At 45.1% G+C, this 14,250-nt stretch overlaps 2 protein-coding genes across 2 annotated transcripts in view; one reads left to right on the forward strand and one right to left on the reverse strand.

Moving 5' to 3' along the window:
• The window catches only part of kif1ab (kinesin family member 1Ab), a 34,663-nt gene extending 26,115 nt beyond the window's left edge, over positions 1 to 8,548 (reverse strand). Inside the window, 14 exon segments of the mRNA XM_060058281.1 lie at positions 563 to 705; positions 1,789 to 1,867; positions 2,087 to 2,165; positions 2,268 to 2,285; positions 2,389 to 2,454; positions 2,735 to 2,812; positions 3,180 to 3,291; positions 3,776 to 3,954; positions 4,457 to 4,515; positions 4,611 to 4,815; positions 4,925 to 4,956; positions 4,959 to 4,991; positions 6,940 to 7,153; positions 8,165 to 8,548. Of these exon segments, the coding sequence (XP_059914264.1) occupies positions 563 to 705; positions 1,789 to 1,867; positions 2,087 to 2,165; positions 2,268 to 2,285; positions 2,389 to 2,454; positions 2,735 to 2,812; positions 3,180 to 3,291; positions 3,776 to 3,954; positions 4,457 to 4,515; positions 4,611 to 4,815; positions 4,925 to 4,956; positions 4,959 to 4,991; positions 6,940 to 7,051 (1,195 nt within the window). The 5' untranslated portion in view covers positions 7,052 to 7,153; positions 8,165 to 8,548.
• Positions 8,549 to 10,369: 1,821 nt separating this feature from the next.
• On the forward strand, positions 10,370 to 14,226 carry agxtb (alanine--glyoxylate and serine--pyruvate aminotransferase b). Its single transcript, XM_060058309.1, has 11 exons — positions 10,370 to 10,712; positions 10,906 to 11,098; positions 11,282 to 11,346; positions 11,556 to 11,656; positions 11,746 to 11,816; positions 11,930 to 12,014; positions 12,288 to 12,386; positions 12,675 to 12,744; positions 13,175 to 13,270; positions 13,412 to 13,540; positions 13,777 to 14,226. The coding sequence occupies exons 1-11, from the start codon at positions 10,437 to 10,439 to the stop codon at positions 13,882 to 13,884; spliced, it is 1,293 nt and encodes a 430-aa protein (XP_059914292.1). The 5' UTR covers positions 10,370 to 10,436; the 3' UTR covers positions 13,885 to 14,226.
• Positions 14,227 to 14,250: the final 24 nt, after the last annotated feature.

Consider the following 14,250-nt stretch of genomic DNA (forward strand, 5'->3'; position numbering starts at 1 on the left):
TATCAGTATAAGTCATGTGAACATTACAGGGGTCACACGTAAAACAGCCCCTATTTAACTAGCAGGTGCTACCCCGACGAGCCAATCGACGCCGCTGTCAAAAGCTACCCTACAGTGGCAACACAGGGCGTGTCTCCCCAGATGTACTGTATATTCTGGATACTAGCTCCACCGCAATGCTAAGGGGGCATTGCCGACAGTGGCCCATGCGAGTGCGGAGACCCACTACAAATTGTGGAATACATTGTAACTAGTTGCCCCAAACACCGGCTCCCGAACGGCGAACAAGGTCTTGTTGACCTCGATCCTAGGACACTGGTCTGGCTCACCTCAACAGAGCTGACAGTCTAAGGACATACGTCAGAAGAGAAGAAAGCCGCCCCAGTAGATTGTAGCAGCTGCTGAAATCGGTTTTGTAATTGCTCCTAAACAACACACCCCCGGTGAGTGAGCCTCCACCTCACAGCCATAGAGGCGTGAGGCTCCACCTCGCCCCCATAGAGGCGTGAGGCTCCACCTCGCCCCCATAGAGGCGCGAGGCCCCCCCGCGGTCCGTACTCACTCTCGATGATGTCCCCCAGGCCCTGGGAGAACAGCAGCTCCTTGAGGCGGGACACCTCCTCCTTCAGCTCCCTCACCAGTCGGTTGTTGGGATCCTCGTTGATCACGGCGTTGCAGCGGATCTGCTTGGCGCGGTCGGCGTATCTGGGTCAAGGAGAAGAACAACAAACAGCGTCAGGCCTCAGCTCAGCGTCGCGCCTCCGGAGCTCGATGCACTGCCGCTGTAACCATAGCCTTCTGCTAAATCTTAAATACATGGCGCGTTCATTTTTTTACTTTGCCTTTATTTTCTTCTACGTATCTATTTTCTTTTATTTAACTTTGCCTTTATTTTCTTTGACGTATCTATTTTATTTTATTGCCTCAATCTATCTTATTATACTATTGCATTTCATTGCATGACGATGTTGCTAGGCGAAGCACTTTGAGTCTGCCTTGAGCATGAAAAGTGCTGTATAAACAATGCTGCCTTGCCTTGCCCTGCCTCAAAGGGCCTGCTAGCTCCTAAGATCGAGAAACAAGGAGGCCGACGAAGTATACGGCGGGATGGCTTAGCTCAGGAGGTAAAGCAGGGTGACTTGTAACTGGAAGGTTGCTAGTTGAACCCTTGCTCCTCCTAGCTGACGGTTGAGTGTCCCTGAGCAAGACACTTAATCCTAACTACTCCTGAAGAGCTGGCTGTCATCTCGCATGGTTGACGTCGGTGTGTGTATGCAGTCTGCTAAATGTAAATGTACTGTATATTTTAAGGTTTGTAACACAGCTACTAGTACACAACTAGTACAATTGATAGTCCCTTATAAGACCTAAAAAAAATAATTGTTTGGTTCCGGTTTCCGGAACCAAACAATTTATGTGCGACCCAAATTATTTTATGAGCTTTATAAAAAAAAAAAAAAAAAAAAAATGCAAACTATAATTACGTTTTGGTACAGCACCTCTTCATTCTGTACAAGGATGAGCGAATTTTCTCGTTTTTAAATGAAAACAACCTACCTATCATTCGCTGCCGCTGGAAAAAATAAAATAAAAAAATAAAAAAAATTCCCTACCTACCCATGACCTCAACTGACAACCAACAGGAACCAAACTTTTTTTTTTTTTAGGCCTAAATATATATATCAAGTCATTCGCATGTCAAAGTATATTATATATATTATCAGAGAAATGTGTTTCTATGAGCACTCAACCCATTAAGGTGAAGTCTAACGTTGAAGTCTGTCTCACCTGAGTGTGCTGAGGGTCTCGTCGTAGTTGATGTCTGCCGGGCTGAGGGCCGCCACCATGGCCGTACGGGAGTTCCCCCCTAGCAGGGCCAACACGGCCACTCGGTGAGAACAACACGCTGATAGGTACTTCCCCTGAACGGCAGTTAGACCTTGGTAATCCTACACTACATCCATCCTTTGCTATGGGGCTGTTGGGAATGATGTGCTCCCATCTCCAAAACTTAATGAAGGTTACTCAGTATGATATATTTACTTTATTTCCACGATATATATATATTTTTTTATTAAACACATACCCAGGTTTTCTCTCAGCAGCCATGTAAGAACCGAGTCTCGGTATGGAATATGATTCTCCACTTTCTTCTTTTTCTTGTTCTGAAAACACAGCAAGGTTGAGTTTCCATATATATGAATTTAATATTTAATTGTGATGATATTTTCCACATTAAATATTAAAAAGTATTGCCAGAATTGTACCTTGTTTGGTGCTGAGTCCTGAAAAGTAAAAATTAAAAAATATAAAAAATATACTTTTTAAGGAATTTTAGGAAATCCACAAGGGCAAGAATGTTCCAGACGATGAAGAAAAACCCCTTACCACTTCGGCTAAAGCGGAGATGACTTTCCCCAGTGTGGTCAGAGATTTGTTGATATTTGCTCCCTCCTGTAAATACAAACACATTCCACATGTTAACGACGAATAAATTCAACTTCAAGGTGATTTGGAGTACTGCAGGGGGTACTCCGTGTTTAAAATGTCCACATTCATGTTCATTATATTTATGCCTAACCCTAACCCTTTCTCCCAAACATGTTTTGTGCCGGTGAAGAAAATAAATAAACATATATCTTAGAGGGGTTACTGTAGTACAAAGAGTTAGAGAACCTCTGGGTTAAAGGACGGTACAGCGGCTAGGTGCTCAGAGCTTCTGCCTCGTTCTCACCTTCAGTCTGGTGCCCTTGGCCCCCGTGGAGTCAGCCCTTTCGCTGCCAGCCAGATCCACCAGGCTAATCTTACTGACCTGCAAAAACAAGTCGAATACGGTGAAGGAAAGGCAAGGAGAAAGACAAACACACTCGCCGTTTCATACACCACTCGAGGGAGTATGTCGCACGAGGGGGAAAGTGTTAGAAATGGTATGCCGCACTTTGTCGGAATCAACAAACAACAGATGGTGTCCCACCTACTCACTAAAGCTGCTAGGCTACATGGGCTTCTCATCGACGTTCTCTAAAGTACATTCATCAGATTTGAAGCTCAACCTGACGTGTGGGGATGCACACATCATTCCCCTATTATAGATGAATGACAATTTCATTGACACACAGATCCTGTGAGCAGTAAAACTCGTGATTAGCTTATCTTCGAATCATATCTTTCGAACCAACCTTCTCGGAGGTGTTCTCTGAGTCCATGTCGTGCTTCTTCTGGGTGAAGATGATGTTGAAGACGGCGTGAGAACGGCTGCTGGTCTCGTTCATGTTGGTGGCGGCCACCGTCCTAGCAGAAAGCACCAAAAAACAACGCTTTGTGTTGGATAAGGTGGGGCCTCTATCCGATATCACTCCATGTTGATTGCATCCATAGTTAACTCACGATTCATTTTTTTTTTCTTTGCTAAATATCCCTTGATTTCTTTGTCCCATTAATTTTTCTCATTTTAATGCTCTTATCAACATGGAGAAGTGCATCGGCTTGCCTTGTGCAAATGTTTTTTGGCATATACAACATTGGCATATACTGATCAAAACAGGACGATACAAAAAAAAAAGCCTATAGTGCAACAAAACGATGAACATACAAACATACTGCCTTGAACATAGCAGTCAGGCTACTGCTTCTTTGCTTTGAGCCAAAGAAAAATAAATAAAAAATTACCCGGTTAAAATTGGTTTGCGTTAACGCCGTTAATAACGCGTTTAACTGACAGCACTATACCTAACACAAGAGGTGCCATAAGAAAAGGAGTTGATCCTGCTGTTACCTGGCCTTGTTGCCGGAGTCCATGAGGTCCTGGATGTCGTTGTAGGAGGTGACGGCCAGCTTGGACAGGTCCTCCACGTAGGGTCCCATCAGAGGGTGCTCGCGGACCCGCAGGTTCCCCTTGTTCTTGGGGTTCAGCAGGTCGCGAACGCGCTCGCAGTAGATCTCCATGTAACTCACCTTCGGTACGCCAGGGCACAGGGGAAATGGTTGCTTTTTAGCCTAGTAGTCTTATTCTGTGTTTATTCGCTTCGTTGGTAGTTGATCGATCATCAGCTGCCGATACATGTGCATATTGTGTACATGTGCATGTGCAAAATTAGTGTTGACTTATTTTGAATAATTTAGCAGTCTCTCGAAAGCCCAACACAGATAATTCGGAAACATGTCATCAGAAAACAGTTTGGCGTATGGAATGTCTGTTTCATGCATGTTAAGAAAATAACCAACATTATTTAGCTAAATTTGAGATTTGGTTCTCTCTATGGAAGATGCTAGGTGCAGTTCACAGTATTAGCATCATTCTGAACACTTTGTGCTCAGGATACCAAAGCTTCCTGTCTGGGATCAATAAATGATACTGTTATCATATCTTATCCACTCCTGTCTGAATGATATAGTTTAAAGGCTTCCAGATGATGCATCGAGGAAGCCTCTACTGACACATGAAGATGTTGCTCACCTCCACCGAATAGGACTTGCTGTTGTCATTGTTGGTGTCGCTGAACTTGGTGAACGGGTCTCACAGAGCTATTTCCAAAACAAGGAAGGTTCGTGTTATTGTACATTCTAATACAAATGTGGCCCCATTCATAATCATACACTCAATCTGGAACCAGCACAGGTTTGACGGTGCGCACCAGAGGAATGATTCCTATCTGGGTCCTTCTCCTGTCGGCCCATCATGGTGTAGCTCTTCCCCGATCCGGTTTGTCCGTAGGCGAAGATGCAGACGTTGTAGCCTCGAAGGCGTGGAGCAGCATTCTCCTCCCCGATGTCCCTGTACACCTGAACCTGGGACGCAAAGTTGCTGTCCTCTGGCTGAAGACACAGAGGGGACAGACATCAGGACTCAGGCAAAGAGGACAAATGTTTCACCGTCAGTTCGGGGGTGGGGGGGGGGGGGGGGGTTTAAGATAGTGACACTTACCGTGGTGTGTGACCAGTAAGAGTAGTCAAATTGAAGCTTTTGTTCTCTTTAGGCTGTTGGGGTTTCAGTTATGGCTGGAAGTAAAGAGAGTGGGTGATTAGACGGAGTTTACAGGGACATCCAGAAGTTTGAAGAACTCTCTCTGCCTATTTGTTTCTCCCTTGTCTCTCCCCCTCCCTCTCTCCCCCCGTCTCTTCCCCCCCCCCCCCATTTCTCTCTCTCTGTCTCCCTCTTTCTCTCTCTCCCTCCCCCACCTCTCTCTCTCTCTCTCTCTCCCTCTCCCTCCCCCACCTCTCTCTCTCCCTCCCCACCTCTCTCTCTCTCTCTCTCTCTCCTCCTCTCTCTCTCTCTCTCTCGTCTCTCTCTCTCTCTCTCTCTCTCTCTCTCTCTCTCTCTCTCTCTCTCTCTCTCTCTCTCTCTCTCTCTCTCTCTCTCTCTCTCTCTCTCTCTCTCTCTCTCTCTCTCTCTCTCTCTCTCTCAATAGGCCTTTGACACTTACTAGAACCAGGACTAAATGAATTCTGAACAGATTCACAAAAGCCCCTTGCGGACAATTCCAACAACAAAAGTGGATTACTAACATCGAGAAGAGGTAGGATTCACATGTGGGGCTGGTACTCAAAGACAGGCTGACACAACAGAACTGTTAATCAGCTGTTTCTTTAACACTCGAGAATGAGGTCATCATCGAAACAGTAACAGGCACAAAGGCCCGGCCGTATCCCCGGCAACACACACACATACACACACACACACACACACACACACACACACACACACACACACACACACACACACAAACTCACTCACACGGAGAGACACACTCTCACACCGAAATACACACTTTTTTTTCGCTCTCACAGTTACATAGACAGACACACACTCCCACTCTCACACATCCAGAAACACACACAATCCACACACACAAACAAGGAAGCCTTTGGTTCCTGTGGCTGGTGTGATGAGAGTCAAGAACTATAGAGATCACTTCACACAAACACACACACACACACACACACACACACACACACACACACACACACACACACACACACACACACACACACACACGAACAAACACCGTACACACACACCGTTCATACACACACACACACACACACTCACACCATACGCGCACACACCAAATGTACACACAACGTACACACACACACCGTTCACACACGCTGGCGAGCTACAACCCTTAGCTCTGACAAAGGCCTTTGTTAGTCTGCCTTTGGCTGGCAGGCACCCTGCATACTTCTCTCCGGCCTCCCCACTACCACGATGAACGCCACACAGACAAGGTCTCCAAATAGCCTAGGACCGAGTGGGAAGTGATTCATAATCTGAGTGAGCTTTAACATATTAAAACTCAAAGGTTTAAAGCCACTTTCTTTGTGTACTTTAGCCTTGTATAAGCCCTTGAGTTGCGTGGGAATGTACAGCAGAGTTCTTATTTTAAAAGATGGACTCAGGTGTACTAGTACGAAGAGAACTCTGTGTAGTAGAGGCGCCTCTAAATTAAATGTATTATTATTATTATTATTAGTTGTTTTAGGCTTTTAATCATTGATTGAATCACTTCTATGCATGCTAAGTGGTAGTTGACGATGTAGTTGTTGATTTAATGCCTTGGGAAGAGAATTCATTTTAATTATCCTCTCTGAATCAGTCTTCATTTGTTATATTATGTCTTCTCTCTCCTCACAGTCTTAAGTTTGTTATGCTATGTCCTCACAGTCTTTAGTTTGTTATGTTATGTCCTCTCTGCTCCAGTCTTTAGTTTGTTATGCTATGTCCTCACAGTCTTTAGTTTGTTATGTTATTTCCTCTCTGCTCCAGTCTTTAGTTTGTTATGCTATGTCCTCACAGTCTTTAGTTTGTTATGTTATTTCCTCTCTGCTCCAGTCTTTAGTTTGATATGTCATGTCCTCACAGTCTTTAGTTTGTTGTTGTTTCTCCCTCCACTACATAGGCTTCAGTGTCTTAAGGGTAGGTGATGACAGGCAGCTGATACTCACTGGTGGTGTTCCCCGACATCTGGATGATGCACTTGCTGTCCTTCCCCATTTCTCTGGAGTTGAAGGGTCGGACCCTCACCGCCACCTTGACAGAGGCCGTAGCCATGGTGCCAGTGGGTGGGGGGGGTAAGGGTTGACGATGCTGCTACTGCAAGAAGACTGTCTGTCGATCTGTAAGAGGCCGGCTCAACCACGCGACACCAAGCACCTATAAGACACATTTAGGAACATAGGAGTGAGTGACATCACTTGTGGAGGTGCCGTTCAGTGTTTTTGAAATACGTTGTGTTGCGGGTCTCTGTCCCAACACAAATAAATATGCATTAACAAATATAGTGGGCCTATTTGTTGGCAGTAGGTTTTCTGATTAGTCCATGCAGCTGCGTTCGTCATAAGCATAAGCATAGCTCCATACATATTATAGGCCTATACATCTAATGGCAGCAGATTGTGTTTAGTATTTATCATAGCTAGACTACCAGCGGAAAACCGAATCGACGTGCCACAAGAAGCTGGAACAGCATCATTGAGACTACCATCATTGCAATTCTACAATAAAATGGCTGCGTGTTCTCTTCCCCACCTAAAATCACCTGCCTCTGCTTTCCGCGAGAATCTACGCTTTCATTCCCAAAATAGAGGGGGAAAACGCCTTAACGGACACATGGCATGCCACCAAATCGCGACGCAACCGCGCCTACAACATGCGATGACAATTTTCTCTCATCGCAGTCGATAGAATGTAAATATTTTCCCCTCCATCTTGCTGGCCTGCCGCACCTCAAAAGCGCTCCTGCAGGCCGCTGCTGTGCTCCAATACCGTCCGTGTAAACATCGCCTCCATCAGCACCAACCCTACTCCACCGCTGCGTCAAAACGCACACCATTTTGTGTTATTATTTTGAATTGTCACCATGGCTTTTTGGGAGGTAGTTATTTTACGAAATTATGCCATGTCAACTGATATACACCAATTCAAGCTCGTAAGATCATCGTAGGCTATACCTTCACTCCATCTTCGACGGTAGCCTCGATTCAACCATTTAGGAAATTGTTGACATTCTAGCGCCTGTCTCTACGGTCTGTTTTTAAGCTCAGATGACACAAGGCAAAGGAAAAACACCAACATAGACAACGCACATCATGAGGAGGAGCCTGCCAGCCTGGCCACCTCTGCGCCACTATGCCACCTCGTCAGAAATAGTCATCATCATCTTACCTAAACGCCCAGACTCGACGACCGCGGCTGCTTATAATGTTACAAAAAATATGTGGGCGTCATCCGATGTTTCCTGTTATTTATTTTTCTTCTCCATCTGTTCCATCAGCGAACAGCATCTCGTAGCGCATCCATGCGTGTCGAATCCGCCCCTGTAGCGAGCGATTCGAGAGATGCTCGGACCGAGTTTACTGGGGATGGACGAGCTGGAGTCTGGAAGATGGTGCTGCGTCAATCAGAGAGCGGAAAACATCTGGAGGAGGAGGAGGAGGCAGGGCTGGAGCTGGAGACTGAGCAGATGGTTAACTAGGAGGATGGGTGTACAGGCGGTGTGCTGCGACTGCGGCCCGCCCTTGTATATCTGCGGGGGGAGGCTGGGGGTGGGAAATGGCCGAACAGACTGTGACGGGGATGTTTAGGGAATAGGATGATGACATCAGCATCAGCATCATCGCAGTGGGATGGGGCGAGCAGAGCAACGCAGCTCGTTCGGTCTGATACAGCGGGGACGACAGTGCAGGGGCACTTTAACAGTGGACAATTAACACATGATGTTATGTCTCCAGGCCTCTTTATTTGGTTCTCTGGAGGCCTTTAATTACACGGTTTTATTAACAATGCAGACGATAAGAAGTTTATTGGTCTTCTTATTTGAGTCTTGCTACCCCAGAAACTATTTTTGTGTGTACTATTTGTGTAAATGTTTGACCTGTGTGCTATAGGCCTAGTTGTTATCTTCTCCGTACCCGCTGTGTCATAAGGTCGAATTGTTCAGGTTATCGGACTCAATAATAAGTTGAACGCATACATTTATTATAGGTCTGAAGCTACAATTCTCTATCTCTTTATGTCTCTCTCTCTCTCTCTCTCTCTCTCTCTCTCTCTCTCTCTCTCTCTCTCTCTCTCTCTCTCTCTCTCTCCCTGTTTAACAGTCTGTGTCTCTCTCTCTCTCTCTCTCTCTCTCTCTCTCTCTCTCTCTCTCTCTCTCTCTATCTCTCTCTCTCTCTCTCTCTCTCTCTCTCTCTCTCTCTCTCTCTCTCTCTCTCTCTCTCTCTCTCTCTCTCTCTCTCTCTCTCTCTCTCTCTCTCTCTCTCTCTCTCTATCTCTCTCTCACTCTCCCTGTTTAACAGTCTGTGTCTCTCTCTCTCTCTCTCTCTCTCTCTCTCTCTTTATCTCTGGGGGGCTAATGTGCTGGGGCCCTTGCTGTGGAGCAAAGGCCAATGAGGGGGTAAACAACACAACTCATATTTATTTATCGAGGTTAGGGTGAATGTGAAGTAATCATTTACCTCATAGTATATTCTCTCTAACACAACAAGTTACAGTTAGAGAAATATAAAAAAATTCTTGTTCGATTTTGTGTTTTTCCAAGGTGTAATAAAATGCTTTGTAACTTGAGTTTAGGGACATATGGTCTAGAGTGCAAGTGCAACCATGGCCATAATCTTGTTTGTACCAGATGCATGGCATTGGACCTTGAGGTGAACGGGCAGTTAGTCATTACCAATGTAACTGTTTTTTTTGTGAGACTTTCTGAGCTTTTGGGAGTATTTGTTGACAAAGAGTGTTCTTGATATTATTTCTATCACTGTAGCCTTCATATTGTAACAAATTAAAAACATATCTCAAGTAATGATAATATAATGTGATGTTTTTTTCAATTACATTCAATAACCCCATAATGTATAGAAACATATCTAGAAATTGTGAAAAGAAGGCACATCCGTGCTATCTGTGGGACTGTCTGCTCAGCCAATCATGTCTCTTGAAACAGGAACACTCCTCTCTGACTCTGACACTCTGATTAGCTGTTTACAAATCGCTATATATTGGATCATAAATCTTCTTATCTTACACTTTTGTATTTTTTCTCAAATGAACATAATATTATATAATCATTTTATCCATTAACTCTCCTTATCCAAAGTCAAACATTGAACATCTCGTTAAAGTATCATCAATGATTTTGATAGAACACACACACACACACGCACGCACGCGCGCGCACACACACACACACACACACACACACACACACACACACACACACACACACACACACACACACACACACACACACACACACACACACACACACACACACACACACACACACACACCCCAAAACCACCCCCATCTATTACGTGAGTGACGCAAATGGCTCTGGGACCAATAGGTCAAAGAACTTTGTTTTAAATCTTCGCCAAATGTCCGAGTCGAGGTCAGTCTGTCCGAAGTACTCTAGCATTCCCAGGAACGAGGATCTCCAGCAATGATGCAGAGGGCAGTGTTCAGCCGGGGCGCGCTGCTGGCGCAAAACACGGCAGCGGCCCTGGAGAGTTCGCTGGCCCCTAGGAGCGCTCCGCTACTCATGCGCCTGGATCGCTCGATGTCTTCCCTGACTATCCCGCCTCCCGCGGCCCTCCTGCGGCCGCTCGAAGTCCCAAACCGTTACCTGTTTGGACCGGGGCCTTCCAACGTCCCGCCACGTGTTCTAGCGGCCGGGGGCAGGCCGATAATCGGTCATTTGCACCCAGAAATGTATGAGGTAGGCTAAATGCTGGGTATTTGGTTTTCCATTTTTTTTCATTAATAGACTGCATTCCATGACGACTAGGCCTATACATCTAATCTCAAAACGCATCGTTTATAATAATGTGATTTAATATTTATTTATTTACTAATATGTTATAAAGAATAAGGTCTAACCTGTCTGTTGTTTTCCCACTTAATCTTACCAGATCATGAACGACATCAAGAAAGGGATTCAATACATCTTCCAGACCGAAAACAACATGACGATATCCATGAGTGGCTCTGGTCATGCTGCCATGGAGTGTGCCGTTTTTAACACAGTGGAACCTGGAGAAAGTGTGCTTGTTGCCGTCAACGGAATCTGGGGAGAACGAGTAGCGGAAATAGCCGAGCGAATGGGTAGGTCTTTTTACGCACGGTTTTACGAGGGGACCCGCTCCGTCCGCAAAGGGGATAATCGATGTTAATTTAGATCTATATGTGACTATATATCAATCAATTATCGATATATAAACTATAATGAGGCTATTGACAAGATCCTCTGGTTGCTACGATAATATTGATTTTTGTTTTCCTTTGTAGGTGCTAATGTACATAAAATGGTAAAAACACCAGGGCAACTTTTCTCCAATACGGAAATTGAACAGGTACTACAGGCCTAAATGCTTCGTAAGGATGTTCGATAGGCTTATTAATGTTATTTATGGTATGATATATAATATATATATGTATATGTGTATATGACATTTAATGTACATTGTACTTAAGATCAAACTATACATCATTTAAAAGACAATATACACATAATGCAGTTGAGCCGGCTAACTTCATGCTAGGGGTCTTTCATGTTTCATAGGCCATGGCCAAACACAAGCCGGTGCTGTTCTTCCTCACACACGGAGAGTCCTCTGCCGGTCTCTGTCACCCCATGGACGGCATCGGAGACATTTGTCAAAAGTAGGTTCTCCTCCAACAATACAGTGTGAGCTGGCGTGGCTCCCCTAAGGGCAAATCAAATCAAATCATGACTTTTTTTCTTTTCCAAGGCACAACTGTCTCTTCCTGGTTGACACTGTTGCGTCAATGGGGGCAGCACCCATCTTCATGGACAACCAAAGTAAGGGTCACTGTGTGCGTGCGTGTTTTGATACACATGAGGGCAAGTGTGTTTTTGTGTGTTTGTTCCTTCATGTTGGATCATGATTAACTTTGTATATACCCTCTTTCTAGAAATTGACATACTGTACACTGGCTCTCAGAAAGCTTTAAATTCGCCCCCGGGAACAGCTCCCATTTCCTTCAACGAAAGAGCATGGTAAAGAGACTTTGTGTGTGTGTGTGTGTGTGTGTGTGTGTGTGTGTGTGTGTGTGTGTGTGTGTGTGTGTGTGTGTGTGTGTGTGTGTGTGTGTGTGTGTGTGTGTGTGTGTGCGCGGGCGTGCGTGCGTGAGTGCGTGTGTGTGTGTGTGTGTGTGTGTCCACGTGCGTGCGTAAATAAATAAAGAAAAGAAATGATGCATGAAATTCAAAAACAGAAATATGGGTCCCAGTAATCAATATCAATAACACACCTTGTTACCCCCTCTCCAGTGACAAGATGTTTAACAGGAAAACCAAGCCTGTGTCCTACCTCTTGGATATGACTCATCTTTCCAACTACTGGGGTTGCGATGGCCAGACAGTCCGAGCGTAAGTCCACTACCATCAACTATGCAGTGTGTGACCTCAACTGAAACGCATGTAAACCATAGAGGGTGCTCTGAAATGACCCCATTTTGTTTGCCCCTGTGTGTTTGTGTTTGTTGTTTAGAAAAGCGCTGACTAAATATTGTTTATTATTGTTACTATGTAACGTTTTGGTTAAATATATCAGCAGGGTATGGCAGCAACCCAAAGTCCAAACTGTTTCAACCCGCAGGGCACCAAGAATACGTTATATAACAGCCATGAATGATCACTGTTCACCGTTTGTTTTAGATACCACCACACAGGCCCAGTTTCTGGGTTCTTTTCCTTAAGAGAGAGTCTGGCCATTCTTGCTGAGAAGGTACGCATGCTACAACTTCCAAAACTTTAACATATTGAAGAACACACACAAGAACGCATTTCCAAAAAGCTGAATAATAACAGAATGATACAAGCCCAACCCGGCTGCATCTTTTTTGATTCAGATATTCGATTCAGCTACTCAGTGAAACATATTTATTTTTCTGTACATAACTTTAACTGGCCCCGCCCTTCTTTTGGGATGGCCAATCACAAATAGTTTTTTCCAGCTGGTAAATAACTTTGATGCATTAGTGGGTAATAGAGACACAGAATATGGATCCTAAACTTAGGGGGCACAATGTCTGTACCGAGGAGGCATTACATCCTTTTGCCCCCTCGTGGCACCGGGCCTGGGTTTGTTCGTCAAGGTCACGTTGCAATGCGGTGCATTACGACACAACGGTGCTCTGGTCTCTGTCTCCCCCTAGGGGCTGGAGGAATCCTGGCGGCAACACAAGGAACTGGCGGCCTACCTCTACAAGGGGCTGGAGGACTTGGGCCTCACCCTCTTCATCCGTGATAAGGTGAATTGCCATTGTTCCAGAACCCTTGCTTTAGACAGAACCCCAGTACAGAAGAATCCATACTCAGCGTAACAAGTGACCAACTAATGACTGTAGGTTCTGTGTATGTTAAACATATCATGTGACGCCTGGTTGTTGCAGGACCTGAGGCTGCCCTCGGTGACCACCATCGCCATCCCCAAGGGCTACAATTGGAGGGAGCTGCTGGTGTACATGATGAAGAATCACAACATGGAGATGACCGGGGGCCTGGGGCCCTCCATCGGCATGGTAAAGACAGGTGGTGTGTGTGTATGTTTGTGTGTCGGTGTGTGTGTGTGTGCGTGGTATGTGTGTGTGTGTGTGTGTGTGCGTGGTATGTGTGTGTGTGTGTGTGTGTGTATGTGTGTGTGTGCGTGCGTCTGAGTGTTTGTATGTGTGCGTGATTACATGTGGTTTTAAGATTCAGGCTACGATTGATCATTATTTGAATTTAGTCCTGAGTGTTAATTCTTATATGCCATTAGGTAATGCGCATTGGACTGATGGGATACAACTGCAAGAAGTCAAACGCTGACATGGCACTGCACGCCTTGGCAGATGCCCTCAAGAACTGCAAAAAGAGCAAGGACTGAGCAGAGAGGTGGACGCTCATGACATTACCACTGGACACTGAATGCAGTCGTCGTCGTCGTCGTCCCCCCCGGGCCCCCAGAACACCTAACCCAGGCCTGGGCGATCAAATGAGGAGAAAGTTTAAACTAATATATGAATGATACTGAAGCAGATGCTCATGTTTGAGCTTTGGAACACATTGATTCCTTAATAAAAAAAAAAAAAAAAAGCCACATGTTTCACACTGCAAAGGGGTAAATGTTTATGGGTGAAATGCATGTGTATGGAATTTTTACTGCATGCATGACTATTGCTCAAATGATTGTAGGATGTCAATAAAATGGTCACTATTTTATCAAAAAGTTGTCTTGTGAAACCCACACAAC

This window comes from Gadus macrocephalus, chromosome 8 (assembly GCF_031168955.1).
Source record: "Gadus macrocephalus chromosome 8, ASM3116895v1".
Lineage (NCBI taxonomy): Eukaryota > Metazoa > Chordata > Actinopteri > Gadiformes > Gadidae > Gadus > Gadus macrocephalus.

Bases quoted from the DNA above. Each gene is read 5' to 3' on its own strand.
- agxtb (XM_060058309.1), top strand. From the start codon at position 10,437: ATGATGCAGAGGGCAGTGTTCAGCCGGGGCGCGCTGCTGGCGCAAAAC. The intron at 12,387-12,674 runs GTAAGTCCACTA...CGTTTGTTTTAG, and splicing joins GATGGCCAGACAGTCCGAGC to ATACCACCACACAGGCCCAG. The intron at 13,541-13,776 runs GTAAAGACAGGT...ATATGCCATTAG, and splicing joins TGGGGCCCTCCATCGGCATG to GTAATGCGCATTGGACTGAT.